A 15,692-nucleotide genomic window follows, 5' to 3' on the forward strand; every position below is an offset into this window, starting at 1 on the left:
CCATGCATGGAGAAACCTTGAGAATTAGATGGTTGATTCCCTATCACAACGCCATTTGCTCACGATTATACCGAGTTCACATAGGGAGCAGAGGGAAAGATGGATGTTAATGTTGCTCAGTCTGCATCAGAACCAAGGCTGGCCTAATTTTTCTGTATTCTACATGTAATAAATATGACTGATAGCGATAGGCTGTTCAACTGCATTTACATATAGATTTACATTCTCATCATCATGTAATAATGGCACAGGCGTGATGCACTCACAACCAGTTTGTGCACATGCACATTTTCTGACATTTTAAGCCAATATTTGTGCCATCTTGAGAAACTTGGATAAACGCAGAGCTTCCATCAGAATGACAATAGTCTGCGTGACATAGTTTATGGGGCCCCACTGGATCTTTTGTCTGCTGAAGAAGATATGATGTCTTGGAACTAACGCAGCCCAGTTCAGAAATCCATGGCATCTTTAATAATGACATTTCATAATCAGAAGTACATTTATCACAATAATGTAGTTCCACTGTGCTCTCCAAGCACAAAGAACAAAAACATTTTCAGAATGTTGTAGCCATGCTATTGCTTCAATTCAAATCCCATTTTAAGTTGAGCTTTAACAATGTTCACATTTGTTTTGTTCAACTAAATATTTTCTTTCCCTCTTGTTCAATGGTGAGCACAGTTCAGCTAATCAGATAACAACTAATTAGCAAAGCTTTTCCACTAACTTTTTCATTAGCGGATTAGCTTTTTTCAGCTAACTTTGAAGACCAATAGCAGACCAGTTAGCTTCTGCAAAATTTAGCGACATCTTAAAAATAAATAAATAAATAAAGTGTAACAGTCGAAAACATTTGAAAACTCTAAATTCATACATGTTTGTTCATGTTGGAAGTTATGCACAAGCAAAATTGACACATTGTGTGAAGCTATCACCACAAGGAGATGGAGCACAATTAGATTAAAATTATTTTCCATGTGGATTTTTATTTATGAATTGCTTATTTGTTTAATACTTTCTGTGCTGTAAATAGACTGTATACTCCCATCTAAAAACAAAAGCTAAAGTTAAATTCATACAATAAAAGTAGTATGTAGCTGTACCCATTGTATGTAGCCATGTACCTATTAGTTCGCATTCTTGGATAATTCATATGCACTGCCATTTGGTTCTTTGAAAATTTTTATTAATATGTTCCGCACAGTTTGCGAATCTGAAATATTTTACAAATGGATCTTGACCATATTGGAATTCTGATACTGTGCAAGACTCCAGGAAGTGCACAAATCAGTGGTCCAGAAGTGGAAGTATTATTCAACTTTCCAAATTTTTTATGCCTTTCACAAAAACTGAACTCCAACCTTTGTCCTAATCATAATCTTAAACTTTTAAAATAAAATAATTTGCAACAAGGATGAACTGAGACAACAGGTTTTGTTTAATTTCAACACCAGATTGGCGCAGCGCTCTTTCAGAAATGCTGGTCAAATTCTGGAGTGCAAGAACAGGTTTTTTTTTAATTAATCTTTTTTACTGGAGGATTTTTTTTTCTTGTAATTAATTTCATTTTATTACAGTTTGTTACTACCATTTTGTTTGTGTTTGTAATAGTTAATTGAAAAAAAGAACGTTAATCATTCATTCCAAGTTCTCGCAAATCGAAGCACTTCATTTGGTTCATGATTTATTCAAGATTTGGTTAGAATCGACTCGCTCATTATGCGTTCATTCTTTTGCTCGCTTCCTCGAACGACTCACTGACACAGAAGACGAATCGGGTGATTTGGTTCATTTATAAGATTCGAGCTTCGGTTCGGTCAGCTGCAAAATAACGTCACTACCGCCGGCTGCTGTACGCTAAACATGTGGCCATACGGAAGGAACATGTGCTAAGTAAGATCTGTCGAAAGGTAGAACTAGTTCATATTTATTGTCTGCTTTACGTGTCTTTTTTTGTAATTGAGCCGGTTTAGCTGCAACAATTGAGCGGCAGCGTTCCACAGAATTGTTTTAGGCGTCATATTAGCGCGTAGCTTGTTAGCATTTAGCTAGCCTGGGCTAAGTAAAGTTGGAAAACATTCGTGAAACTGCGATTGTTTGTCACAGTAGTGTAATAACCTAAACTAGAACTATGTTTAGAGGTCCTTGTGGTGTGTCCAAAGCTTGTTTGTGACAAAAAGAATGCTGCGTGTAGTGACAGAAGAGAAAATAATACCAGGTAATAATAATATGCGTTTATTTATGTAGTGCTGAAACAGTTTATGTTACAGAAGCATCCACAGACATAACAAGAAACATGCACGTGAGAAGAAGTTAAATTTATCCTTAGCAAACATCAGTAAAGTTACAAAAACAATAAATTCAAATAAAGTCTATTAACTAGGTGATAGAAAATAGTTGAAGACGAATAAAGCCTCTCCGGGGCAGCCTAGAAAATGGCACATTACAATCATCTGTTCTAGATGTCACAAAAGCATGAATCAGCCCTTACGCATCAGATTTGGACAAAATAATTATAATCTTACTAATATTACACATATGAAAGAATCCATTTGTTGTTATCCCCCAATGTGTGCATCAAACGACAGTGACTGTTCAAAAATCTCACCAGTGTCGCCAACCGAAGGGTTCCCCATAAAAATCGGTCCGCCCTGCCTTCACTGCGCATGCATCATTTCGGAACGTCAGCAGCTTCATTTCTGAGCGTCAGCAGCGATTTACTCATTATCACCTTGTTTCTGCTCGAAACTGCACTGCAGTCATCATCTATCTCAGTGGCAGATATCTGAAGCTTTTGTGCAACAATCATTTCCACATAAATTCAGCATTATTTCATAATAGAAGAGAGGACCAATCAGAGCACCACAGCAGCATGTCTGAGTCTGACGTGCTGCTGTGCCTAAGTCATTTCGGAGCGTCAGTAGCGATTCACCAGCTATCGCCTAGTTTCTACTTAAAACAGTCTTATTTCTGCTTAAAACTGACTTTAGAATGATTTATGGTAAATGGACTGCATTTATATAGCGCTTTTCCATCTGCAGATGTGTTGCTCCAAAACCTGTATGTACCTTTCAGCATTGATGGTGCCATCACAGATGTGTAAGTTGCCCATGCCATGGACACTAACACACCCCCATACCATCACAGATGCTGGCTTTTGAACTTTGCGCTGGTAACAATCTGGATGGTCTTTTTCCTCGTTTGTCTGGAGGACACGATGTCCATGATTTCCAAAAACAATTTGAAATGTGGACTCATCAGACCACAGCACACTTTTCCACTTTGCGATTGTCCATTTCAAATGAGCTCGGGCCCAGAGAAGGCGACAGTGTTTCTGGATGTTGTTGATGTATGGCTTTCGCTTTGCACGGTAGAGTTTTAACTTGCACTTATAGATATAATGACGAACCGTGTTAACTGCCAATGGTTTTCTGAAGTGTTCCTTAGCCCACGCGGTAAGATCCTTTACACAATGATGTTGGCTTTTAATGCAGTGCTGCCCAAGGGATCGAAGGTTACGGGCATTCATTGTTGGTTTTTGGCCTTGCTGCTTACGTGTAGAAAGTTCTTCAGATTCTCTGAATCTTCTGATTATATTATGGACTGTAGATGATTCCTTGCAACTGAACATTGAGGAACATTGTTCTTAAACTGTTGGACTATTTTTTCATGCAATTCACAAAGTGGTGCTCCTCGTCCCCCATCTTTGCTTGTGAACGGCTGAGCCTTTTGGGGATGCTGCTTTTATACCCAATCATGACAATCACCTGTTTACAATTAATCTGTTCATCTGTGGAATGTTCCAAACAGGTGTTCTTTGAGCATTCATCAACTTTCCTAGTCTTTTGTTGCCACTGTCCCAGTTTTTTGAAATGTGTTGCAGGCATCCATTTCAAAATGAGCAAATATTTGCACAAAAACACAAAGGTTTATCAGTTTGAACATTAAATATCTTGTCTTTGTGGTGCATTCAATTGAATATAGGTTGAAGAGGTTTTGCAAATCATTTTCTACTGTTTTTATTTACATTTCACACAATGGGCCTCATGTATCAAAGTTGCGTACTTGTGGCGTAAATTTACGGTGTAAATTTGAAGTACACCAAAGTTGCCGTGACATGTATCAAGCAGTGCGCACCTGCCCATTTCCAGCGTATGCCTGACGTGACCTTGATAAATGCGGCAGGTGAAAACAATCATAATTATAATAAACACGCCCATAAATATGCAGACTCCGCTTCAGACACACCCTCATTTTACGACATGGAAGCCAGGAAGACGGCAAAGAAAAAGAACTCCACCAATCACGACACGTGCCAATAGAGCGTCAAAAGCGGCCGGCGCACCAATTGTTTTGTAGTATAATCAAAAAAGTGTTACAGTGGTCCCTCGTTTATCGCGGGAGTTACGTTCTAAAAATAGTCCGTAATACGCGAAACTGCGACGTAGTCAGCGTTATTTTTTAATAATTATTATAGACGTTTCAAAGCTGTTAAACCACTTTATACACTTTCTCAATCAGGCATGAACATTTTCTCACTTTTCTCTCGTGTGTAAACACTCTCAAAGTTCAAACCTTATTAGAAAAATAAGACCAAACTGTTTTCAGGCTCAAACATTTGTTTGAGAAATAAAAATAGAACGTTTTCCTATAAATAATTATGATGGCTTTTAGAACTAATGAATTTAATTTTAACGATCAATGTACAAGGTTGGACACATAAGAAATTATTAATAGTGACTGACCAGTATTTCACAGATCGCGCCTCTGCGTCCTGACGCCGCGCCTTTTTCCACTCACACCTGGCTGCAGGTGTCTGTTTCCGAGTGACAAACACAGTTAAGAGTAGTTGTTGGCGCTCTTTTTTCTTCTGGGCGAGAAGTTTCTTATAAACAGACACGCAGACCACAGTGCACTGTAAAAAAGGCATGCAAAATTGGACTAAAAAAATCCGCGAAACGACGAGGCCACGAAAGGTGAACCGCGTTATAGCGAGAGACCACTGTATTCTCTTTTCACATGTCAATAATTCTTGACGTGGATATATTTGCTCGCTCAATTAATAAGACACGCCTAATTTTTCAGATTTCTTTATTTTTAAAATGTATTTCTTTATTTATTTTATTGTAACAAACGAATGGAGAAAACAAAACCTGATTGCAGCACGGGCGAAGAGAATGACAAAACTATAGTTGTAATTATCAATTTCATTGTCTAAAACGATCACACCACATAAAGTTAAGCTCAACGCTGCTCTGGCTCCAGGCTCGAAGTCTGGAGAAAAAGGCGAGCAGCGTTTTCTTTGCAGTCAGCGCTGTGGCCACGGATCGTGCTCGAGACCAACAATCCCGCAAAAGCGGGATTTGTATTGATTATTATGTAGTATAATCAGGAAAGTGTTATTTATGTAACATATGCAATGATTTGTATAATGGCACTGTTTATCATATTGATCATTTACATTTTTATGTGGATTCCAGCGCTGGTTCATTTTGGTGTAAAATTTACACCACCTCTCGACCTGGTGTATATTTTCAGCGCAGCGTACGCCAACGACCACATTGATAAATGCCAAGTAGCGCAGCCGTTTTGGCGTACACCCCATATACGCTCAAATATCGCCGTACGTACGTTGATACATGAGGCCCAATGTCCCAATTTCATTGGAATTGGGGTTGTATTTTTAATGTGAGACCCCAACCATACTCAGCCACTGAAGGTAAATTAAAAACACTTTCATACAATATGATCCCTTGAACTTCTGCTGCATTGTCATGACCCTTGACCCCTACCAGCTGCTTCACAAATACACACGATTCTACCCTAATACTGACTTAATTATTATATGACTTATTATACTAAGTTGGCTTATTTATGACTTCATCATGAAGTCAGTTAAACCAATTGGTCGTAAATATTTTACTGATCAGTATGATGTGTGGTCACATTGGTTGTGAAGATATTATGGTAAATGTTTTTTGGCTATGTTTTGCATGACCTTGAACTTCCTTTGACCAGTCTGTTTCAAACGTTAATTGTCGAGAGACACTAGCCCAAGTAATGTTCTCACCAAGGTCAGTGAAAATCCATCCAGCTCTTTCTTAGTTATTCACATGAGTGATTACAGTACCCTGTACTGCTCTAGTACCCTGGTCACTGTATGCACAAGGTGATTCAGTCCATGGGTATGAGGAGTGTATATCTGTCATTCATAAAACAATATGTACGTATCTGGACTACGACACAACTCAAGAATGATACTTTTTCATATGAAACAGTTCGATGGGATTTGATTTGGTCCACTCACTCACTCATCTTCAACCGCTTATCCGGGGCCAGGTTGTGGGGCAACAGCTCCAACAGGGGGGCCCAAACTGCCCTTTCTGGGGCTACATTAACCACTTCTGACTGGGGGATAATGATGCGTTCCCAGGCCAGTGTGGAGATGTAATTTTTCTACCTAGTCCTGGGTCTTCCCGGGGTCTCCTCCCAGCTGGACATGCCTGGAACACCTCCCTAGGGAGGAGCCCAGGTGGCATCCTTACCAGATTCCCGAACCTCCTCACCTGGCTCCCTTCATTGCGAAGGAGCAGTAGCTCTACTCCGAGCTCCTCACGGATGACAGAGCTTCTCACCTTATCTGTTAAGGGGGGCATCAGCCACCCTCCTCAGGAAGCCCATTTTGGGCACTTGTACCTGCAATCTAGTTCTTCTGGACCCAGTGGTCCATGTTCCAGTCCTCATGACCATAGGTGAGCATAGGAACGAAGATTGACCGGTAGATGGGGAGCTTCCTCTTTTTGCTCAGTTCCCTTTTTGTCACAACAGTACAGTAGAGTGAATGCAACACCGTGCCTGTTGCGCCGATTCTCCGCCCAATCTCATGCTTCATTGTCCACTCACTCGGGAACAAGACCCTGAGGTACTTGAACTCCTTCACTTGAGACAAGACTGCATTCCCTACCCCGGAGTAGGCACTCCCGATCCAGTGAGTGCTGGAGGTCACAGGTCGATGAAGCCAACAGGACCACATCATCTGCAAAAAGCAGTGATGAGGCCTTGAGCCCACCAAACTGAAAATCCCCCCCCCCCCCCCCCCCGCTCGACTACACCTCCATATCCTGCCTGTCTATGAATATCACAAACAGGATTGGTGACAAGGCGCAGCTCTGGCGTAGACCCCCTCACTCCATACTCCTGCAGCACCTCCCACAATATTTCCTGGGGCATCCGATCACACGGCTTCTCCAAGTCCAGAAAACACATGTCAACTGGACAGGCATATGCCCAGGCCCCCTCCGGGATCCTTGTGAGAGTGAAGAGCTGGTTGGTTGTTCCATGGCCGGGATGGAACCCGCATTGTTCTTCTTCAATCCAAGGTTCGACAATCAGCCGAACCCTCCTTTCTAGCACCCTGGAGTAGACTTTACCAGGGAGGCTGAGTCGTGTGATGCACCTGTAATTGGCACACATTCTCTGGTACCTGTTTTTAAATATGGGGACCACCACCCCAGTTTGCCACTCCTTAGGTACTGTCCCAGACCTCAACGCAGTGTTGAAGAGTCATCTCATTCAAGACAATCCCTCCAAACCCAGAGCCTTCAGCATTTCTGGATAGATCTCATCAACCACTGGGGCTTAGCCACTGTGGAGTTGTTTCACTACCTCAGTGACTTCCACCAGGGAAATTGCTGATGATTCCCCATCAGCTTCCGTCTCTTCCCCTACTATAGAGGGGGCTCCAGTCTGATGCAGGAGTTCCTCAAAGTTTTTCTTCCAGTGCCCGATTACCTCCTCAGTTGAGGTCAACAGAGTCCCATCCTTACTGTAAACAGCTTGGATGGTTCCCTGTTTTCCTCTCCTGAGGTGCCTCACGGTCCACCAGAGGCACCTTGGTGCTGACCGAAAGACCTTCTCCATGATTACTCTGAACTTGTCCCACACCCACTGCTTGGTGCCTTGCAACTACCTCCGGAGTCCATATCCCAGAACGACTCCTTCAGTTGGATGTCTTCCCTGACCACCAGTGTCCACCATGGTGTTTGAGGATTGCGACCCCCTTGAGGCACCTAAGACCTTCAGGCCACAGCTCCCCACTCCGGCTTCAGCAATGGAAGCTTTGAACATTGCCCTTTCTGGTTTAATGCCGCCAACTTCCACAGAGATGCCAGAAAAGCTACACCACAGGTGTGAGTTGAAGATCTGCTGGACAGTGGGCTCCATCAGACATTCCCAGTTCACCCGTACTATCCGTTTGGGCTTACCAGGTCTGTCAAAAGTCCTCCCCACGATCTGATCCACCGCACCAGCAGATGGTGATCAGTTGACAGCTTTGCCCCTCTCTTCTCCCGAGTGTCCAGAACATGCGGCCTCAGATCAGATGATACAATCCCAAAATTGATCATTGACCTTCGGTCTTCGGTCTCCGAAATGACGCATGCACAGTGGAGGCAGGGTGCACCAATTTTTTTGGGGAGGTTCGGTCTGCGACACCGGAACGTGTAGTGCATCATGAGCGCAGGCCGAAGATGGAGTGGGTAGGGGAGACAATCATGCGCGGGCATGGTCCAAGGCAACTGGGCCGAGTGCGTGATGGCCTTGATGTGTAAGTATGTGTCAGAGAGGTTGTGACATTTAACATGGCCATCCAGTCAAGATTGGATTAAAACTTTTTACCCAAGGCCAACATATGGCCATCGGGTATTGCGAAGACCTGGCGTCCATTCGGGCATATAGCATCCGGGTTGTGCGTCCATCCGTCTGTCCGGCTGCAATTCGTTCGCTGCAATGTAGCTCGGCACCTATTGCTCGCAAAGACTTCATATTTGGTGGTACATGCCTTGGAGGAGTACTTTTCATGGGTTCGAAGGCCAGTGACCTTGACCTACTTTTCAAGGTCACCAGTGGTCACAACTGTCAAATCCTTCGCCGCAACATAGCTTCGCACCTATTGCTCACAGAAACTTCATATTTGGTGGGTAAGACACCTGGGACAGACAGGGCATCTCGGTCTCACCACCGAGCTTTGGCAGACACCGTTAGGACTGGCGGGAGGAATACTTGGCATGGGTTTGAAGGCCAGTGACCTTGACCTACTTTTAAAGGGTACCAGTGGTCACAACTGTCAAATCCTTCGCTGCTACATAGCTCGGCACCTATTGCTCGCAGAAAATTCATATTTGATGGGTACATGCCTTGGAGGAGTACTTCACATGGGTTCGAAGGCCATTGATCATGACCTACTTTTGAAGGTCACCAATGGTCACAACTGTCATATCCTTTGCCGCAATGTAGCTCGGCATCTTTTGCTTACAGAAATTTCATATTTGGTGGGTATTTGCCTTGGAGGAGTAGTTCGCATGGGTTCGAAGGCTAGGGACCTTGACCTACTTTTCAAGGTCACCAATGGTCACAACTGTTAAATCTTTTGCCACAACACTGCTCTGCACTTATTGCTTGCAGAAACTTCATATTTGGTGGGTACATGCTTTGGAGGAGTACTTCGCATGGGTTTGAAGGCCGGTGACCTTGACCTACTTAGCTAGCTAGCAAACTCAGTTTTGTGTGTAAATATATCCTCTTTGGCATATATTGTGTAAAAGCTAGCAAGAAATAAACACCTCTAAAACAGAAAACGCTGTTTTTTAGAACCTAATAATACCTCTGAAGTGATTTAAAAGACATTTAGCAGATGTTAGCGTTCAATCTGTTTAGTTTTTGAGTGGCGGGGGTCACAGGGAGTCAGAGTAGAGCTGCGTGATGTCACAATCTGGTTGCTAGCTGCAAACTCAGTTTTTGGAACTTAATAATTACTTAAACAACTGCAAATTATACAGAACACAATGCTCATACGGCTGAGGGTATTTTAGCATTGTGTTATTTTTAATAACTACAGTGAGTGGTGCAGCCTTCTAACATGAGATGATAAATAACAAACGAGATGACACACTGAGATGATGAAATAGTGAATTAAGCATAAGTAAGCATGTGTGTACAGTGTTACATATTTATAAAAGTATCATCTGTCTGCACAACTTTCTGCATCTGAATAGGGAAAAATATGTTTGCATATTTTGGGTTTAGTGCTTGCACAGACTTTTAGTGTACAGTCTTCACAAAGTTGTACGCATGCGGCTGCAGGTCTCTGGGCACAGCTTAACTTTTATACACAACTGAGACTCTCCGTCGCCAACAGGCAAGACTCTTCTGTCCTTAATCCCTGGGCGGTTTGTGATCGCCTAGCGTGGCATTTCTGCGGTGTGTGCGATCTGGGAGCCAATCATCTCCAGCCATCATGGGACAGACACGCAGCGCTGGGCAGAGCAATGGGCCGGTGCCCCTTCTCTATCCACTGTGTGTGTGTGTGTGTGCGTGCGTGTGTGTGTGAGAGAGAGAGACAGAAACAGAGTTGTGCAAAATTATTAGCATGAATATATTTTGCAGAGTGTTTCAAACATAATAAATGTGAATAAGACCAAGTTTACATATTAAGCGTGTCTTGAAATTAGCCCATGGGTGGAAAAGACCCAAACTTTCATCACACAACAATTTTGATAAAATGTTTTTTAGAAAGAAAAAAAAAACCCTGATTGTCGAAGTGGAATTTTTGGGGTGAAACTCATCCATGCGGTTTCTGAGCTTTTATTAACAAACCCTCATGAATTTCAGAGTCAAACCACAGTCCATGCCCTTTGTATAGATAATGTTGGCCTCTGCCCATTTTTTTTTCCCAGTGCTTTAGGTAAATGACAAAAATATTTAAACACTTCTGGTACGAAAGCACCAGTCTGGCACACTGATTTGTATTAATATGTTGCACAATGTATTTATTGGCAAGACTATAACAACACAGTTGTTTTTTTTCCTTCCTCTCTTTTGATGCAGATAGCTTCAGCTATCAACGGCGCCCTTTTCCTGCGTATTTGAGTATTTCACAGGGTTCATTCGCATGTGTGATCGTGCACTGTTTTTCCAGCAATGTACTGTTGCTACAAGGACCGGGAGGAGTTGGAGGATGATCTGTACCGAGAGGAGGAGGAGGACTCTGAGGGGTCAGAGGCCAACAGCGAGCTAGAGTTCCACCTCTACAGCCAGCTTCACTACGCCTCCAACATTGGAGATCTGGAGGAGCAGGAGAGACAAGGTCAGGACAGCCAGCAGCTCGATGTGATCAAAAACACTACAGATGGTGATGAAGAACAAGCACCCAGGGGAGAAAGCAGGGTTTTGTCACGTAATACAAACAGAATACAGCAGCACCTGTCAAAGCAAAAAGGAGAGAAATGTGACAACCAGAAACATGACTCTAAAGGTCAGAGGCCATCATTTTTACAGGAGGTCATTGTGATTGACTCCAGCCCTGAGGTCATCTCTATCTCTGAGGATGACACGACTGATGATGACAAAGGGCTCTGTTCCTTAAAGGGTCAGAGGTTACACCAGCTGCAGACTTCCATCCCAACCCCACAGGTACTGGAGAGGGTGAGACTGTCGGTTCTTGTGTATGTGGTTTTGTGTCTTATAACACTAACATTTCCTTTGCATCACCGTATGTGGTAACTATTTCACTTTAACTTAGACCATCTGATTAAAAAATAAAAACATCTGAAGTCCAACGTCTGTAATTGCACTGTGTAATGGTTACAGCTTATAAATCATTCTTGCGTTGCATTTTCACTTTCCTAACACCTTCAGACCTCCACCATGGGCAGTTCAATTTTCAGTTAACCTGCATGTTTTTGGTCATTGAGGAAAAGACCAGAGACTTGAAGGGAACCCAAGAGGGAATGTGCAAAAAGCTTATTTGTTCTTTAATAAGTAGATGTGTTACAAATAACTAATACAATCGGACATGGATTTTTAAAGCCAAAGATATGACTATATCGATATACAGACCTGTAAATCAATCTAAATGTAGTTTTATGAACTGGTCGATGACTCAGTTTTAATGTTACATGTCGGTTGAGTGAAGCTGTTGGGCTGCAATTTCCGTATCTTCAAACACTCGCAAATATTCAAAGGTTGGCATGAAGCTGTTACGAGACTGGTTACAGGAACATTAACTTTCTGGGGTATAGGCAAAATCAACCTGTCAGATAGCGGTATGTGGCATATTGAATAACTGTACTCCTATGCTATTTATGTTGAGCTAACCAGCTAAAAACAGCTGGCTGTTGCTTCTATGCTGCACTTTCTGCTATTGTGCTGCCCCCAGTGGTGAACAAAAGGTGAGCATAAGCAGTGCCAATGTTGCAGCACAGTAGTAAAACTAGAAGAAGGTTCCTGGTTTTTGTTGAGAAATGTATTTAAAGGTAAGCAATACCACTTTTCTCTTATTCTAATTTAACATGGAAAATGAATGTCTGCATTAAACAAAAATTGCATCGTTTGCATTGTATTGCATCAAATCATTTATAATAAAAGGTATCACTGAAATAATATCACAGCCCATGTGTAAGGATACATTTGTTTTATAAGGAAAAGATGCACACCTCTAATAATGCGTAAAGTGGAGGCCCTTGTTGCTTCTTTTGAAATCATCTTTAGCTGAAAAATTAGCATACATGAGTTTGTGTGTTTGAACAAACACGTAACATTTCTCCTTTTTGGCATTTTACTTCACTGAGAATCAACTGTGCTGGAGGCCACTTTGGCAAGCTACTGTCCAGTGGCCAATTTCAGCCAGTTGATTGACAGGTGTGGCAGAGTGGAGCTGCAGCAGCGATCAGTGGGGCATGTAAAAGTGTTAGCAAATGTCTTGCTGCTTTGGTACCAAATTTCAAGTGCAGCTAACTTTTTAAAATGTTGTCAAACTAAAACCTGGACATTGAAGATTTAACAGGAATGTAATCTCAGCTCTTATTGCCTCTGCCAATTAATTTGAAGGAGGTTATGTTTTCGCCCCTGTTTGTAGCCTGGAGCCCACAGTTTTTCATATATAATTTTGAAATTTTTACTGAAGATTTATATCCTGATAGGTAAGAACTGATTCAGCTTTCAAGGTCAAAGGTCAAACTCAGGAAAATTCTTCGAAAATTGGAAAATTCTCTCTTTAACATTGAACGAATTTTCAAAAATGCCTAACTTTGTCAAAAACGATCAAATTTCTTTCATATTTGAGAGCGTTTATCCTTTTATCACCTGACAAAGTTTGATCTGGATCTGATACATCTTACAGATTTTGTGGCCATTTAAATTGAAAATTGAAAACCCCATTTGATGTGTGTTTGATGTTATACCTTAATCAAATGTACCCCAGTCCCGCTCATATTTGAAAGTGAGGTGCAGACTGACACTCACTATCACCAGTAATAGTGAGTGAGTTTAAAACTAAGTTTAATTTGGATCTGATCCGGATTTTGGATTTTGTGGACTTTTGAATTTAATATTTAGAAGCCCATTTGCTGTGCATTTTACATTATATCTGAATCTATAGTGCCTCAATCACTCATTTTTCTGTTATGAATTTACCTACACCACCAAAATTGGATGGAGGTTCCAGTTTTATGCGTGTGTGTCTGTCTTCCCTTTATCAGTCGGAAACCAAGTGCCAAAAACCAATGACAAATTGTTCATAGCAGAGATAACCAATGTTCTGTGAAAATTATCTGAAAAATATCCAGAATCCGAAAAAGTTGGAGAAAAAACCTGACAGTACCACAAAAACACTTTAATTCAAGTACTTGAACAAAATACATACTCCTGACATTTGATCACAACCAATTTATCTTCTGAAAAGTCACTTTGAACAGGACTTTGACCTTGAAAATCTTTTCCAAGGTAAAAAAATTTGTGTAATTGGAAAATAGTATTGGTGGAGGTTTGTGCTCTACGAATGCAGTGATCTCATTTTGATTTTCATTTACTTTTAATGTATTGATAGAGTTTGTAGTTCTTGAAAAGAGATGCATATAATCTGAAATGTTAATGCTGATACTCACTTTTTTGTTGTTTTGCTAGGAGACCTACACAAGGAAGAAGAGTCTCAGTGTGCCTATATCTGTGGACAGCAGCACTTCTGAAACAGAGTCAGAAGGATCGCACTCATCTGATTCTGATTCAGACTGTATTGAGCACTGGATGATCCTGGGTCAAGGAAAGCAGGATGGCGACCAGTCCATGTCACTGAATTTGGAGGGAGGAGTTGACAGCAGCACAGGTGGGTCTGTTCATAAATGTAATATTTTGTGTGTGAAGCTTCACCTATAGACTCACCTATAGCACTGACTTTGGATTTTCACCATCAGGTCTGATTCTTTTGTCACAACTTCAAATTTATGCTTATAAGCTGCCCTATCCCAGCAGTCATAGGGTGAGAGTTGGGGTACACCGTGGGCAGGATGCTAGTCTGTCGCAGGGCCCATACAAACACATGTTAAACATAATATCCAACAGTCTGGTGATGGACATCAACCATGTCATTTATGTAGCATGTTATTTGAGCATCATTCCAAGCAGCTAACCAAAAACTCTTTCTACCAGTTGAAGATTTCCAAACTCAAATCAGTTTTTTCAAAAGATGATCTTGAATTGATTATTCATGCGTTTGTATCTTCTCATTTTGTACTACTTGTTTGTTTACCTGTCTAAACAAAAAGGAGCTGTCCCATCTGCAGCAGGTCTAAAATTCTGCAGCAAGGCTGCTGTCTCGCTCAAACAGAAGGACTCATTTCTCCTATCTTAAGTCCCTTCATTGGCTCCGAATGTCGTTTCATTTCCATTTTAAATTCCTGGTGTTGACTTTTAGAGCTTTGCATGGTCAGGCTCCCTCCTACATTAGAGACCTGTTATGTCCCTACACTCCCTCTTGGAGCCTGAGGTCAGTGGATCAGAACCTTCTGAGGGTCCCTTGTACCCACTTTAATTCTTTAAACAAAATCAAGCAGGTGCATAAATTTGGAACCCCAACAGAAACAATACATTAGTATTTAGTAGAACCAGTCTTAAAACCCATTTTTACTCCCTGGCTTTTAATGCCACATGAGACTGTTCTGTTTTAGTGTTTTTTTTATGGTTTGCTTTTATTTATTGTTTTTAATTGCCTTTAAAAACAATGAAACAATTGTTGTTTATTCTATTGCTTTTAATTGTTTTTTATGTACAACACTTTGTTTTCAGTTACGGTTGTTTTAAAGTGCTATATAAATAAAGTTGAGTTGAGATCCAAAGCGGTTGAAGATGAGTGAGTGTGTGAGTTGATATCCTCCCTTTGCAGAAATAACAGCCTCTAAATGCTTCCTATAGCTTCCAATGAGAGTCTGGATTTTGGTTTAAGGTATTTTGGACCATTCTTCTTTATAAAACATCTCCAGTTCAGTCAGGTTTGTTGGTTTCCTAGCACTGGACAGCCCACTTAAAATCATACTACAGATTTTCAATAATATTCAGGTCTGGGGACTGAGATGGCCATTCCAGAACATTGTAGTTGTTCCACTGCATGAATGCCTTAGTAGATTTTGAGCAGTGTTTAGGGCTGTTGTCTTGTTGAAAGATCCAGCCCTGGTGCAACTTCAACTTTGTCACTAATTCATGAACATTGTTCTCAAGAATCTGCTGATATTGACTAGAATCCATGTAACCCTCAGCTTTAACAAGATTCCTTGTACCTGCACTGGCCGCACAGCCCCACAGCATGATGGAACCACCTCCAAATTTTACTGTAGGTTGCAAGCGTTTTTCCTGGAATGGTG

General features: G+C 41.5%; 1 protein-coding gene across 2 annotated transcripts in view; it reads left to right on the forward strand.

The window, feature by feature from the left end:
• The first annotated feature begins 1,873 nt into the window (after window positions 1-1,873).
• The window catches only part of zcchc7 (zinc finger, CCHC domain containing 7), a 111,703-nt gene continuing 97,884 nt past the window's right edge, over window positions 1,874-15,692 (forward strand). For both annotated transcript variants that reach the window (XM_034188102.1, XM_034188103.1), the window contains exons 1-3: window positions 1,874-1,913; window positions 10,888-11,472; window positions 13,963-14,161. In XM_034188102.1, the coding sequence (XP_034043993.1) occupies window positions 10,981-11,472; window positions 13,963-14,161 (691 nt within the window). In that variant the 5' untranslated portion in view covers window positions 1,874-1,913; window positions 10,888-10,980. The remainder of the gene's footprint in view (window positions 1,914-10,887; window positions 11,473-13,962; window positions 14,162-15,692) is intronic.

Source organism: Thalassophryne amazonica, chromosome 15 (genome assembly GCF_902500255.1).
Source record: "Thalassophryne amazonica chromosome 15, fThaAma1.1, whole genome shotgun sequence".
NCBI classification, from domain to species: domain Eukaryota; kingdom Metazoa; phylum Chordata; class Actinopteri; order Batrachoidiformes; family Batrachoididae; genus Thalassophryne; species Thalassophryne amazonica.